This window comes from Labrus bergylta, chromosome 18, assembly GCF_963930695.1.
Source record: "Labrus bergylta chromosome 18, fLabBer1.1, whole genome shotgun sequence".
Lineage (NCBI taxonomy): Eukaryota > Metazoa > Chordata > Actinopteri > Labriformes > Labridae > Labrus > Labrus bergylta.
In genome coordinates, this window is record NC_089212.1 from 12,492,991 (window position 1) to 12,508,072 (window position 15,082).

The 15,082-nt window shown below is 43.3% G+C and overlaps 1 protein-coding gene across 2 annotated transcripts in view; it reads left to right on the forward strand.

Annotated features, from left to right (window-relative positions):
• The window catches only part of LOC109981291 (signal-induced proliferation-associated 1-like protein 1), a 35,044-nt gene that overhangs the window by 3,655 nt on the left and 16,307 nt on the right, over positions 1–15,082 (forward strand). For both annotated transcript variants that reach the window (XM_020630005.2, XM_020630007.2), the window contains exon 2: positions 13,343–15,038. In XM_020630005.2, the coding sequence (XP_020485661.1) occupies positions 13,550–15,038 (1,489 nt within the window). In that variant the 5' untranslated portion in view covers positions 13,343–13,549. The remainder of the gene's footprint in view (positions 1–13,342; positions 15,039–15,082) is intronic.

The following is a 15,082-nucleotide window of genomic DNA, read 5'->3' on the forward strand; positions in this document are numbered from 1 at the left end:
AAATCTGGGATTGTGCTGATGATGTGTTGCTGCAGGCTATCTCTCCACTGCCACACACTCATGACGTGCTCGGTATTGTCTCGACATGTCTGCCAGTTGCTACACTGTCTCTCTGTTTGGCCTGCGTTCTCTCCCTGGAGCGGATTACAGAACTCTCTGCTCGGGGAAGAATCAAAACACCAAGTGGAGCTACAGGCCCCCGTGCCCCATGCCGAGCTTATGTGGGCAGGGGTGGAAACTAATTCCACATCCAAGAAGAAGAAAAAAAAAGCACTGAGGTTTATGCTGTTGTCCCTCCTGTGGACAGAAATCTGAGAGGCAGGCAGGAATGTGTGAGGGCTTGGTCATGGCTGAGCTCTAAACAGATATCGATGCATAGACAGGTCTGTTCAGCTGGTCCTCATTCCTGCTCATGCTTACAACTGTTTTTGTTACTTTCAGGAGCTTTTTGTCTTACTATGATGTGTAGAGAAAAAGTGAATGTTGGCAAAACACAACACTGTGTGGGGTTTTCTCCTGCACATTCTTTAGAATAGTGAAAGCATTCTTGCTGTAGTCTGCATTGCGCTTGGTTTCCTGTACTGAAAGTCAAAAAAAATTCCTTCCTTATATTGCTCCTAAATTCCACATCCTTTGCTAAGGGACCAGGGAATCCATCCTGCCTCTTCCTGAAAGCTGAGAGGGAAGAATGAGTCCACTGTGAGCTCAAGGTTTCTTTTGATAGATTCAGATGTTTTCTTATTAACAAATAGAAGTTGTTGGTGGACAGAGATAGAGTGTATAGGAAACATCTCCCTGTGACTGTTCATGCAGGAGTTCTGTGTTATTACCCCAGTCTCAGAAATAACTTCATATTGTGTAGTCGTGGTGGTATACAATAAATAACAGTACTTTGTTTGATGAATTAAGACATGGTATTTTTCCATGTTGCTCCAGGTGCCAGGGGCAGATAGGGCTGAGCTAATAACAAACATGACTGCATTCCCTGCCTTTCCTCTCTCACTGCCTGTTTCCTGTACATTTCATTGATGTGTTCCTGTATACTTGGCCTACAGCACTGTTACAGGAGAAACACATTTGAAACTTTAAGCTGTTATGTTAATGTCATGATGGACACATAGACTACATGCATTTCCAGGGATAGGACACCAATGTTTTGAGGCACTGGCAATAATGGCCACCAAGCTCCTAACTTTGATGTGTACATTTTTGGTGCTCAAAATTTAAGCTCACTTTACAGTTAAGCACATTAACAGAGCATTCCTAAACCATTACATTACGCTCATTGATTAAAAATATGTGTGTGTGTGTGTGTGTGTGTGTGTGTGTGTGTGTGTGTGTGTGTGTGTGTGTGTGTGTGTGTGTGTGTGTGTGTGTGTGTGTGTGTGTGTGTGTGTGTGTGTGTGTGTGTGTGTGTGTGTGTGTGTGTATATATATTTATAAAGGCATGCAGAATAGGACAGTGGCTAATGTGTTGTTGCCACAGATTTACTTTTAATGCACGGGTCAGATTTGGCCATGGTCAAAGGTAGAATCTCTAGCTCTGCAGTGGAATACTGATATGAGATTTTGAACAAATACTGTATCTTCTAGTATTTAATCATATTTCTTATCACTCTCTTTCGAACTAGTGCTTCGTTCAGCTGTTTAGTTTGTCATTATTGTTGGTGCCTTGGAGGTGTTGAGAGGGTTGTTGTTGCTCTGCCTGTGTTTACATGGTTCTCATACTTGACTTGAATGCTGATGCCAAAAAAAGAAAAACCTGCACCTGCAGGCATCCTAGTTTGCCAGTTCGCTGGCCTGCATGTCCACACTCTAGACTCTACTACGCCTCAATTTGAACAGATCTTAGAAATCTAAATCAGGTGTTAAAATATGCAGCACATGTTAGGGACACAAAATGTAGATGGTCGGCTCACAGTCAAAACTTTCCCTCCTCTGTGACTTGTGGGGATGCTACATCCTGATAATTAGGGGAGGAAGGGTGACGTTGGGGGGAGTGGGCTGTTCCTGTAATTTCTGTCAGCTTTGCTCTGTATCCATGAAGCCAGAAAAAATAAATAAATAAATAAATAAATAACTCAGACAGCTGTCTGATGTTGTCTGATTAATGAAGCTCATCCTAATATGCTGTCCGTTTACGTCATATGTTTTAGAATCAGCTGTGTTTAATTGAAAAAGAAAAGGTTTAAAAAACACTGCACCTTGGGCTTCAGTGGCTTGCATGCATCTGGCTCTGCAGCAGCATAAACATCAGTTGTAGAGCAGGCTGGAGTGTCCCAATGATTGCAGTGCAGTGCAGGGCAACAGCAGCACGCTGTGCAGGTTTGCCCTGTGATTTTCTGGCACAGACTGTGATTTAGCAAGGCACCCCTGTTATGCAATACTAGCTGGCTTATCGCAGTCCAAATGACTCTGTATGAATTGATTAACTCTACGGCCTGACTGTTTATAATTGGACTGGAAGTGCACTGTGCTATGTACTGGCCATGTGCCAAAATCAATGATGGAGAAACGGTTTGAGTGCATAATTTTGCCACTCTGTTGTAGTGGATTTTGTGTTCTCATCAGTACTCTCTGCAGTCAGATCTGTACATTTAGAATCCACTTGGCATGTCTGTCAAATATTTCTGATCACTGTGGCACGCCAGAGCTTTCCACTGAGTCCTTACTTGGAATTAGGCTGTCCTCTGAGCTGTAAGGGACAGCACAGTCAGCCTGGCTTCTCCAGAGACATGGCAGAGAATCCCCCTGAGGATTTCAGCAAGGATAACAAGCACCTGCCTTTGTAGCCCCCCCCCCCCCCTTTTTTTCTCTGCACTGGCCCTTATGTCAACTCTCACTGAAGCTTTCCCCCTTGTCCCCAGCACTGCAGCAAATGCTGTTACCTTTTTAATTTGCTTACCTGGCAAGATCCTAGTATTGCTTTCCTTCCTCTATCCTTGCAAACTAAAAAGGGTTCATTACTAAATTGTACAGAATGTCCTCTGCACCATAAAGACGATTAATGTCTGGTGGCAGCACAGCAGCTATTTGGCCAATGTAAGGGGATATTAATCAAGCTTTCACCTTGACTTTAGCCTTTCAGGATGACTCACTGTGTTTACCTTTGACTGCTGCTCTCTCAGCTAAGGATTTAATTGTTTCTAGCAGCGCTGCTGTGCTCCTCTGTCTGATGTTTGTCTGTGGGGAATCCTTGTACAGTTGTAACACATCGCATTATGGCTATTCATCTGAGCAATCAAAAGATGTGTTTCGCTTTCCAGCTGCTTATTTGTAAGCTAAGCAGCTGATCGATTGATAATTGACTAATGAAAGTGCACTCAAAAGGAGATGTAGAGCATCTAATGATAGATTTGTTGGTATCCTCTGGGGTGGTTTAAACACCCTGTGGTCAATGATGCTGCTGCTGCTGCAATGAAGCTCATGTTTCTCATGTCTGCTTAGCAGAGTCCTAACCCAATCAGCTGCTTCTCCTCCATAACATAACCTCTCCACAACGTGTCCAGACATCCACCCTCACCATGATGAACAGACCAACATGTAATTCCCAAAGTGTTTCATTCTTTAAAATGATTCAGCCACAATATGAGTGCTTATTGTGGGTTTCATGATGTGCACTGAGATCTTTCTATTTCTTTGTAGCTACCAGTGTTTTCATTCTTTTTTTCCTGCTAAGGTGTTATCTGATCTGAGCTTTCAGTTATTGTCTTTTTATTAGAATCAGATACAGTGTTGTTGATTCATGGGCACAAAAAGTCTCTGCATGGGAACACTATTTCACTGTTTGTGAATTATTTCAATGTTTGTGATTACTAAAAATGTGATTTACTTGAATGTGCCGAGAGTGGTCTTTTCAAGATTCTTCCTTGGTCGTCTGCCGTGATTTGGCTTGTGTGCTACCTGTGTAATGAGTCAGAGGATGTGAGGGACGGGGGGGCGGTGGATGACTTCCAAACATCACAGACATCTGTCACATCGACACCTCCGCTGTGAGAATCTGTCAGATTGCTGTCGACTGACCTTGCTGCTCACTCGCAGTTGTACACGAAGATCGAACTGCTGTCACCCTTGCCCTGCCTTGCTCCATACCCACACTACAATATTTGAGCGTGCCCTTAAAACCAATATCATTCATATTTTGTAGTTTTATTTTGCAGCAATAAATATTTTTAAATGAAACTTTCAGGATTAGCATGCTCACACTTTATGGATGAAAAGTGTGGTAAAGAAGAAGGCACACCTCAGGCCGACAGTCCGATCTTCTGTGACATTCAGATCTGCGAAGGACACTATATGTCTGGCAATAATCTCTTGAATCTGGCAGTGTTTGTTCAGGAGTCAGGACTGGGTTCTTCCTTGGGCCTTGCGCACCAAACACACGGTAGTAATATAAATCATCATGTCTTAGATGGTTCTTAAACAAACTTGCACAGTTGTATGAAATTAATAGAAACACATTTTACTGACACAAAGTACATTCCCGATTAGCAAGCGGACATGTGACATATCAGGTTGAGCTTTAGATAAATGTGCTTCATTAACTCTGTTTGGCTAATCAGATGAAGCATCAGCTAGCCGTCAGTAACTCTCAGACTATTTTGAAACCTTTGGTGGGTACTGCGAGGCCAGGTTGCACCTTGGCATGAATTAATTGAATTCAGGAGAGGCGTGTTACAAACACAGTTTCAGTATTCTGTACAAAGGAACTATTGCACTGTAGCTAATACGCATACTTTTGTATTGTTTACATGTCATGTTAAAAATAATTAACATGGAAATGTTTCTGAACATTCAACTCATATAATGCAGGCCTATCCAAAAACAACATATCTTTATTAAAGGTATCAAATAGACAAGGATAAACCATAATTCCAACTAGTGGCCCCTAAAGGCTATATTGCCCTTTTCCCCTTGACCAACTTTATCGTCTGCTAACTCTTAAGCTCTCAATAATAGGACTAATGTTAAGCAATCAATATGTTTGTTCCCAGCAGGAACAGTGCGTCCACGGGATTAGTACTCCAGTAAAGATGTATTTATGTGTCATGCATGCTTTGTCTATAAGCATGAGGATTTTCAGGAATATTATCGACTGTCAGCGTTTTATTTCCACTGTAAGTAGCCACGGGCCACAGGAATAAATGGCTGTATTGGCCCGGGCCCAGCTTGGGCTTGCACTGGGCAAGTGACCAATCCTCAGTGATGGGAGCACTCATGCACACAGCATGGCTCTCAGGCATGCTGAGTGTGTGACCACTGGATGCCCCCACCCTGTAGCGGCCACTGGTGCACGCTACACACTAAAGCACCAGCCTTTTGCACAATCAAATACGATGATCTAGTTGACTTTTTCATTGATGTCGCATGACCACTCTGTTGATCTGTTTTAAAAACTTTCCTACAGCTCAACAACTCTTCTGCTGCTACAGAGATGTGTCATCCAATCCATTGGAGCGGTCAAAGTAAATTTGAACATGCTTCATACATAAGATGCGTGAGCAGCGCTGTCGGCTAACTCTGATTTGTTTTGCTAGTGGGTGTCTGTGATCCCAGAATGAAGTAATAGCAGGTTTGGAAGTATCCCCCCCCCCCTTGGCTCAGCCCCATCCCCCGGCTCCTGGCACGTGGAGAGGCTGAATTATAGATGGCAAACACAAACTATTCACTCAGCCCTCCCCCTTGCATCAACACTGTTAATTATGCCGCTGCTACTCTCACATCCCTTCTATTTTAATCCTCAACTGATGGAAAGTGCTCCATGCAAATACACAAACAAACTAAAGCACAAACATGCACACCCAGACACTGGCGCTTGCCAACCCCATGCTGGGCCGGGAATATTTCTCCTGTAACACATCTGCTTTTCAGATACTTAAATGAGCATATTTACCTTTTTTCGGCGAGTTAAGAATACTATGCCCCAATAAACGCCTCTCTGCCCCTGCCCACACTTCCCTATTGAACAAGGCACACTGCTGGGAAATGCACCCATTGCAGTGGGGTTAATCTTAGCAGCTTGCTTGCTGAGTTCAGCAAGGCAAAATGTGTCAAACCAAAATAATGCCTGCATTTACTAGAATGTAAGTGGAAGTCCTCCAACTTAATAATACAATTATAAGCAATAAACCTTCAGATTGTAATGCTAAATACATAACACCCAAGGGGGGGGGGACGACGACGACTCCTTAAGGCCTTTAGGAGTTGTCATTAGAAACAGGAGGTGAAAGAGACTTCAGGATTGTGCTCAGTATTTGAAAATCCAAGGTTTTCTCCCAACTGAAGTCCCAGCAAACGAAATGCTCCACAAAACATCGTCATCTAGAGGAAATAGTGAAGCAGGTGTGTAGTTTGGCAGTGTGCCTGTGTGGAAATGAAAATGATGTTGTGTTTGCTACGTGGGGTCAGGATTGAAGTGGAATATTTGTATCACATTTTTAAGCACATTTCTTTGGTGTTGAAACTCTTGGCAGCTGAGGACACTGACTTCTCTGTTTCAGTCACGAAGTAGCAAACCAGGTTTGGAATAATACATTACCAGAGATAATTGCCGGTTGATTTATATGAGTGTTTATGAAGCACATGCAGTGAGAGTCTGAGTGACAGTTGAGAGTTTGCACTTTGCACTGTATCACCAGCTCTTGGCACCAGCACTAGTGCTAAAGTTAACTACTCTCAGCTTTATGGTTCTACAAAAACTATATATCGGCTATTTAGCCTTTGATTGTGAATGTGAGACTGCTTTGGCAGTGAAATGATCCTTCACCAACAATCACATGTGAAATAAAGTAGTTGTTGCTGAAATAGAGGATAGATATACTGAACATACACATTTACTGAATACACCTTCATCACCTTAAAAAGATTAAGAAAAACATTTATTGGTTAAAAATGTTACAAATCCCAGTACTGACTTTAAGGCCAAAAGAATCCCTTTAGCACCTAGCAATTTGGCACCCAACCAAGTAGGAAGGACTGCTGCAGAGCATCTGACATACTGTAGTTGTGATTGAATGTTAGCTATAAAATACTGTACATAAGCAAGACTCCAATGTTTGTTTGAGTCCACTTTTCATGTAATGTTCCATTTTTATTAAGAATAGATTAAGGAGACAAATGGCACTGGCCCTTTTTTACTGGACAACGCTGATAACCTGAATTTGTTTTCCAAAAGAAGGTGACTTTGGTTTGGGACAGGTTTTTTACAAATGGTATTTCATTGGTCTTATGGGGAACACAAAAGTGCTGTGGTTGATGTTTGCAGAAACAAAAAGTTGTTTGGTTCGTCTTTTACCAAAATAGATTTTGTCCCATGAGTTTCCAGAGTTTATTCTTAAATCAACTGACGGCGTCTGTTCTGTTCTTTGTCATGCATGTGTGTGTATGAGAGCTTTTGTCTCTGCGTGTACCTGTCCATACACATCAGGAGCCTACCGCTCTCTAATGGAGTCCTCGGGTTGGAGGCAGCGGGTGGAGAGGGTGCAGGGAGAGGGAAAGTGCAGCCCAAAGCAGACTTCAACTTTTAAGCCTCAGATCCCGACGGCTGCAGTTCAGGAGCCAGGCAGCCGCCTCATTATAATTTTTTACATTCCTCTTCAGGCAGCAACACACTCTTCCTCCCCATTGGTCTTTATAACGCACCACTTTTAAAAGCTGACAAGCTTAAATCCAAGCTTTTTCAATAAAGACAAGTCATCTATATTGCCTCCCGTCAAATATGGGACACGAAACCAACTCTTGCTCAGCCTCTGTAGATTAATGCATTTATGGAGCAGTAAAAGTTCTGTTCAGACTTCTGTTGATGGAGCTACATACGTTGACTAGACGGCTGGTACAAGACTGTAGACTTTCTCCATCTTTTATTTTGAAGGGGCAGCTAATAGATTAGAGTCTGAGTAGTTACCGTTCTTTACTCCGGACAAAGCAGACCTCCTAAGCTGTAAGCAGTGTAATTAGTTTTTTTTTTTTAGTTTTTTTTTTTTAAAGGTAAATTGCTCTCAAGGAGTTTGACAAAGGCTGTCATTGTGAAAACCCCTCACCAACCCAGATAATGACATTGGAAATAGGCATGGCTAACTTTAAACTATGTCAAGTGCTTCAAGTGTGTATTTATCCCGCCGTCTCTCCCATGTAAAGTGTAAATCCCTGCTGGAGCATTTTCTGGATAAGAAAGGAGGAAGAATCGAGGACACCCTGCAGGAGATAATGGAAGAGAATATATCCTGGCGCTCCTCCAGAACTGTCTTCTTTGAGGGAAATTCACTCTGCCAGTAGTTAGCTCTGCCCATTTACTTAGTGAACTGTGCTGCAGTGATAGCGTGGGGCCCAGCGTTAGTGCAGAGCAGCGCCACATCACAGAACAACGGTGATGATGATGAGTGTCGATACACCGCCACTGGTTTTCAAGTGCTCCAACTACATGAGATGTTTGCATGTCTGCACAGTTGAACAATTTGTCGGTTCATGTTTTGATTTTATCTATCTTCAAGTAGGGCTTTTATTGTATAGATTCAAGCTTTATAGAGGACAGTTCTGTTGTTTTTAAGTCTTTGCAGGCTGTAAAGTGTTTTAACAGGCTATCACTTGGACAGTCAGTGTTGCTCTACACTTGCAGAGTTTGCCTGAACATGCCTTACTTCTCTCCCCCCACCTCACACACACGCTCACCACATCCTGCGCTGAAATTGGTGGAATTCCAGGATCTTGCCTCGCGGTTGGGTGACGCGAGTATCGTTTGTCTGCCAGCAGGCCTGTCTGTTTTCCTCCGGAAGTGTCAGCTTCTCAGGTTTGCTCAATCAGACAGGCAGGTTAGTGCCTGGTTCTCTGCCAGATGCACACGCGAGAGGACAAACACACAGAAGGAGAGTTAATATAAAAAAGAGCAGCACAGATGGAGACAGGGGAGTGGTCGAGATGCGTTCTTACTTCCTGTGCATGTGTTGTGCCTACAGGCTGCTGTGGAAGGCTGTTCCTCTGTGGATGTGTAGAGACCTCAGTTAACCCCACACTCCTCAGGATGATGTTGTGTAGGAGTCAAAGGAAATATTGTAACTGCAGATTTTTTTTCCTACCAGACTGGTTCATACATTTTTGGGAAAGCTTTCTCTCTGTGGAAGAGATTGAGGTTATGAAGTCTGGATACATAGTTGCTTTCATTGTTATTTATACAGACGTGTACTTGTTCTTCATGTTTTTTCTAAAAATCATCTCAGTCAGTCAGTTAATAATTATTTCACCAGTGAGTGGGTTTTAGTTGTCCAATACCACAACAAGTATCTCAAATGCCCATGACACAACCTTAAATGGGAAGCTGTTATCTGCAAGTAAACCAGACTTTGCAGTGATTCAGACTGTAAGCTATTTTCTCAACTAAAGGGATATTTGACTGTTTCAGAATAATAGTTACAGGTTATATTGTTTATTCGGTTATGACTTACTGATGAACTCTATGACAACAGAAAGTATTAGAGCCTTCATTCTCTTAATCTGTTAGTCCATGTCATTTAAGTTTAAGTTTAACAAATTTAACCGAAGGCCGCTCCCTTTAAGTCAGTAGTCAAGAAGTCACTGGCAATTCTTTCTGTCTAATATCTAAACTTTTGATCTTCAGGTGCAGCAATGTATGAGCATCAGTATGACAGGTTAACCCATAATAGGAGACTTTTAAAATTACACTCCTGTGGTTATATTTACTGAGGGTTTTAAAGAGATGAAGTACCCTCATGCTCACCACGGATAACTATCTTGTTTTTGTTCCTAAATCTCCCGCTGATTTCCTGCAATCCTTCGCTCATTGCAGATTTATCCTTCTACGTCTTTCATGTTTGTGTGTCACTTGTTTCCAAATTCTGGTTCAGTGTTTGCTTCATCTCTTAACTCTTTGGTTCCCCTTGCATCCAATTTATTTTGTTTTTCTGGCAGGCCTCATATACACACTTGTTGTGAGGTTCCTGTGCCAGGCAAATTTTCAAAGACTTCACTATGTTGGAATGAGGCCCCAGTGCTGCCCAAGCCAGGACAGAGGGACCTTTGTGCCTGCTGCCCAACAGCCCAGCCTCCTTTAGAGCAGGGAAAGATTAAGAGACAGGGAGAGCCAGTGGCCTAAATGGTAGGGTGCCTGTTTGAAAGCCAATGGTGTTGGCCAAACAGCTCCTTATCCCCATTGAAGCATGGAGTAATTACAAGCTTGTAGGGCAAACCTCGGGCTCTTTTGTCTCCGCTTTGGAGACACTTGCCCAGTTCATTGGGAAACTTCATTACCTCTCTGTTTGGAGTCTCAGGACGAGGAGCCTTTCAACTTGTGTGTTGTCCTTTATCTCCAGGACACCAGCAAGTCGAGCAAGCACAGCCCCAATGAGTCCCCATCACGAGGCCCGACTTTGAGAACGTCTCATGATGACTCAGGACTTGTTCTTCTGATTCCTCTGGTATTTGTGAGTCAGATTTAAAAAGTCTCAGACTCTGGCTTCATGTTTTTGATTCATCACCCTACAGTATTCATCTCATCTGCTGACTGGCTGCTGTCTGGCTTCCAATTTGTATTCCGTGTAATGTGGTTTTATGTGTGTGTATTGTTCATGCAGGCTGAGTCGTCATACAGGCATGTTACTACATCGGAGAGAAGTCTTCTGTGTCTAGACTTGTTTTTACAACATGAACAACTATTTGTAGCACCTCATAGGTGATGTCAGTCGTCCTTTGTTACATAAGTACAATCACTTCGCTTCTCTCTTTTAGGGGCTGACGGAGCATCTGGTGGGGGTCAGAGTCTCAATTACAAGAAGTTGACCTCATTTAGAAAACAGGCTCAAGCTGTAAGGACATGACCTACAGACTTGTGAAGAATTTCTCAGTTTAATTCTGCAGGCAATGAAAAGAGAAGCGCTATAAAGGCTGGGGTAACGTAATAATTTTGTATGACTCTTATTTTTGCTTAGTTTCCTCCTTAGTTCAATCCCAAACCCAAACCCAGACCCTCTCTCTCTCTCTGCTAAAAGCCAGTTGACTTTTTGTGTGTCCATCAGCGAGGAGATTAAAGGCCCTGTTTCTAGGACATGAATGTGTGTTTTTTGTGTTGTGTGTGTGTGTGTGTGTTGCTTCTATTCTCTTGTGTGTCCCTGTGGACACTCAGCAGCATGAGGGAATGAGGCCCGACCCTCTGGGACTGGACCCACAGTTTAACTTACATTCCCTGACGATTTTCACTCTTATTGATGTCAGGGAAATAAGGGTGTTAGTAGGACATGAGTGATTTTTTTTAATTGATGAGATTTTTTTATCTGTTCTACACAAATGCCCATTCATGAGAAGAGTTACTTTTGTATCTACTGTTTGACCATCTATTAAGCATTTCTAGTTTAAGAACCCTAGTTATTCCTATATTTTGTGTTTGCAAACTTTAAAAATATAAGCACAACTTAATCAAACAAATACAACAAAACGCAGAGTGCTGGTGCACTGTTGAACTTGAACAGTACCTGTCAGTCTAACTTTAGAAGCTGCATCTGTTTGTTTGATGTTGGTCTAGCAGATGCTGTATATAAGCAAAGCTTTAGAGGTTTGCTGTAAACAAACATCAAACCTCGTATGTTTTGAAGGCTGACCATGGGTCCTTGGCATTGGCAGTCTGAGAACTGATTCATCTGTAGAGCCTTTAGATTTTACTCTTTTACTCTTCTACTATGAGCATTATTAAATTATTATTGAATAGAGAACATTGGAGCCCGACTCTCACTTGAATTTAGCTCTGTGGTAATGCTTTTGATCGCATATGATTCTGCATCCTTTGCCATTTCTTGACTTATAATCATCCACACTTGTATTCTTATTAGTCAAAGTAAAGGCGATTGTCTTCTTTTTCTAAGTAAATGTATGTGTCATTGTTAGCCCAGACTTTGTCCTGATGCTGGGATGCAGTGTGAAGGTGGTTGTGCTGGAGGCCCGTCACAGTGCTCTGATTGCTAGTGGCTAATGTGATCACAGCCACAGCCAGGCAGAGCTGACGGAGAGCCGAGCCTTAATCTCCCCCAGTGTCTCACTGCCAAATTGGCTCGATTTGTCAGGCAGAGGATCATCACTCACTTCTCAGATGACTTTCAAAGGGCCTCTTTGCTTTTTGATGTGCAGCTTGGGATATTGGTTTGAGAAAACTGCAACTCTGCATAACAATTCACTAATGTAGGCCGCTAAGACGCGCACAAAGAACCGTTATAAAAGTCAGAATCCAACAGTGACATGGGGAGGTATCGAGGAATGTTAGCCGAGATCCCATTTTCGTAAATCCAGATGATTTTTCTCTTCCTTATATGTAAATTTAGCATAACAGTAGCCATCAGTGCTAAATAGATTTGATTAATTTGCCAGTTTAAAGCTCTGTCTGTACCCTTAATGTACATATGCTGATGGTACTAATGGCAAAGGCATCATTTTGTTCAGAGTTCCAAGGAAATAAACGACACACATTGTTGAACTCATTTGCATTTGGCTGAGCTTTCATGTTTCCTCCTCAGTGCTCTCTCTTTGAAAAGAGATCTCAATGGGACTTCTTAGTAAAATAAAGGTAAAAAAAAAAACATAACTAGGCCCCCTTATCTGAAACTGCAGAAATGTCAGGGACTTTTCATTTCCTCAAAAAAGGCCAACAGTAGATATAAAGCAGGCAGGTTTGTGGTTTTCAAGTCCTGAACTATTTTCATAGCATTCATAAAGAGATGACATGCATTCTTACCTTTGAGCAACTTTATGTAACTTTTCACCTTGTAATGACGGCATCAAATCATTTGTATGAGAAAGAATTGTTACTCATTTATTTACACTCGATGCCCAAATGCCTGGTCTTGCACCGTGTAACGGAATGACATAGATCTCTGGCAGAAAGCCCTGAAGGCTATCACCTCCTATATAAGGTATATTCACAGCCCAGACATGGGAGAGGCAAGGAGTCTTAGTTGACAATAAAGAGAGAAAGATGACAGGGCAGGAGGTGGGACAAGATTGCAACACGATGGGTTCTACTCATGTTGGTTTGTTGTACTTGTTGGCATAAGAGTGAGTTGTGGTCTAAAAACTTTAGGTGTGCCAAGTCTAATACAGATTCTCACATGATGTTGCTTTTAAAGGTGAGATTGTGATTACTATTGGTCTTTTTGTCTTCACAGGGAGAGTGTAACAAGGCTCTGTTCATAGTCAATTGAGTGTACAGCCATCTGTTTTGCCAATTATTCATTTAAGATCTTCTACTCAACACAGTTTGAATTATTTCCGATATAAGGTCTTTAGTGTACATTTGTTAGTAATCATCGGCTTTAAATGTACTAACCATTTTTTTCCTTTTCTTTTTCAGGATTGTATGAAAAAAGCGAAGTGCCAGTGTCGACACAGTTGAGGAAGAAGCTTGCATGCTGAAGGCATCTGCTGTCTTTTCCTTTTTTTGCGTCTTTGCTTGTTGATCCAAACAATCCACCTGCTCATGAAGTCAGGGAGCAGCCTCTCCTCCCAGAGGCAGCCATGTCTCCTTGCTAAGTGACCTTACGCCTTTGGCACTGGTGTCATGACCAGCCTGAAGCACCCACCTATGGAACGCCCTGTTGGGGGAACTATCCCCGCCACCGATGAGTTTTACACCCGCCACCTCCGTATGGCAAATGGAGGGGTTTTGCCAACACGCACAGACAATATTCATTCCACTGTGACTACAGGAGTGCCTAAAATGGGTGTACGTGCTCGGGTGGCCGACTGGCCCCCGAGGAAAGACTTTTCAGGAGCTGTGTGGCAATCAGCTATGGAGGCTGAGAACTCTGGTGTGCCCTCTGCTGGAAAAAGTCACATGAAGTTAGGCTCTGTGATGAGCCCTCAGGACTCATCAATGCTGCGTAACATCCATAATACTCTGAGGAATCGAACCCAGACCCAGGCTAACAACTACAGCCTGGACACCCGTTATCTAGCACCAGACTACCGAGGTCCAGTACATCGAAACCCACGACAGAGACGCATCCGTCAGCGCAGCAACAGTGACATGACCATCAGTGAAATGGAGGCCAGTGGAGACAGTGGAGAAGACTGGGCTTCACCTACAGGAGCCAAATGGTCTCCTCTTCATCGTGAGTACGGTAGCACCTCCTCAATTGATCAGCATGGAGCATCTGGAGAGAGCTTCTTTGAAATGCTTAAGGGTTATCAAGGGGACAAAGTTGACCAGCGTAGCCCTGCTCCAGCCAAACTGGAGGACATGCTGAATATCGGGCCAAATCAGGCTGTCCTTGATCTTCAGGAGGACATTGTGGATGGCCAGCCTCCCAAAGCTAAGGACAGAGATAAACCCCCAAAGAGACGGACCAAATCTGAGACTGGGGGTGAGTCTATATTCCGTAAACTTCGTAATGTGCGTGGTGAGTTAGACTCCCCTAGGGCGGGGTCTGACATAGAGGACAGCCGGACAGAGGACATGGGCCCCCCTCTTAAACCCTGGGTGTGCCAGAAAGGCTTTGCCCACTACGATGCTCAAAGCATGCTGTTTGACCTCAATGAAGTTACTCAGCTGAGACAGACTGCCGGCAAGAGGAAAAACATCACCACAGGGGCATCTGCCGCAGCGGTAGCCTCGGCTACCTCCACCTTGTCATCCACGCATAGCCTGCCTTACAGCTCCCCGAGTGGCAGCCAGGAGGAGCTCAGTTCCAGGGACAGTCCTGGTTTGGACGCAGGAGATGAACAGAGCAATGAGATGCTGCTAAGCTGCCCCTGCTTCCGCAATGAGATTGGAGATGATGGGATTGGCAGGCTCAGGTTGGGAGCAGGTGGAGGAGGTTATAATGGGCTTTTGGGTGGCGGAGCAGGTAACGGTTGCTCAGGGACCCTGAGTGGGGAAAGTAACTTGTACGAAACATCTGTGAGCACACACTGCACCAATGCTGGAGTAGCAGTGTTGGAGGGGCCAAAGGAAGGGCCCAGCACGCTGAGTGAGAAGGGCAAACAGTACATTGTTGAGCATGTGGACCTGGGAGCCTACTACTACAGGAAGTTCTTCTATCTTAGGGGTGAGATTTATTAAACTCATTATCAAATATAATGTACATTTATT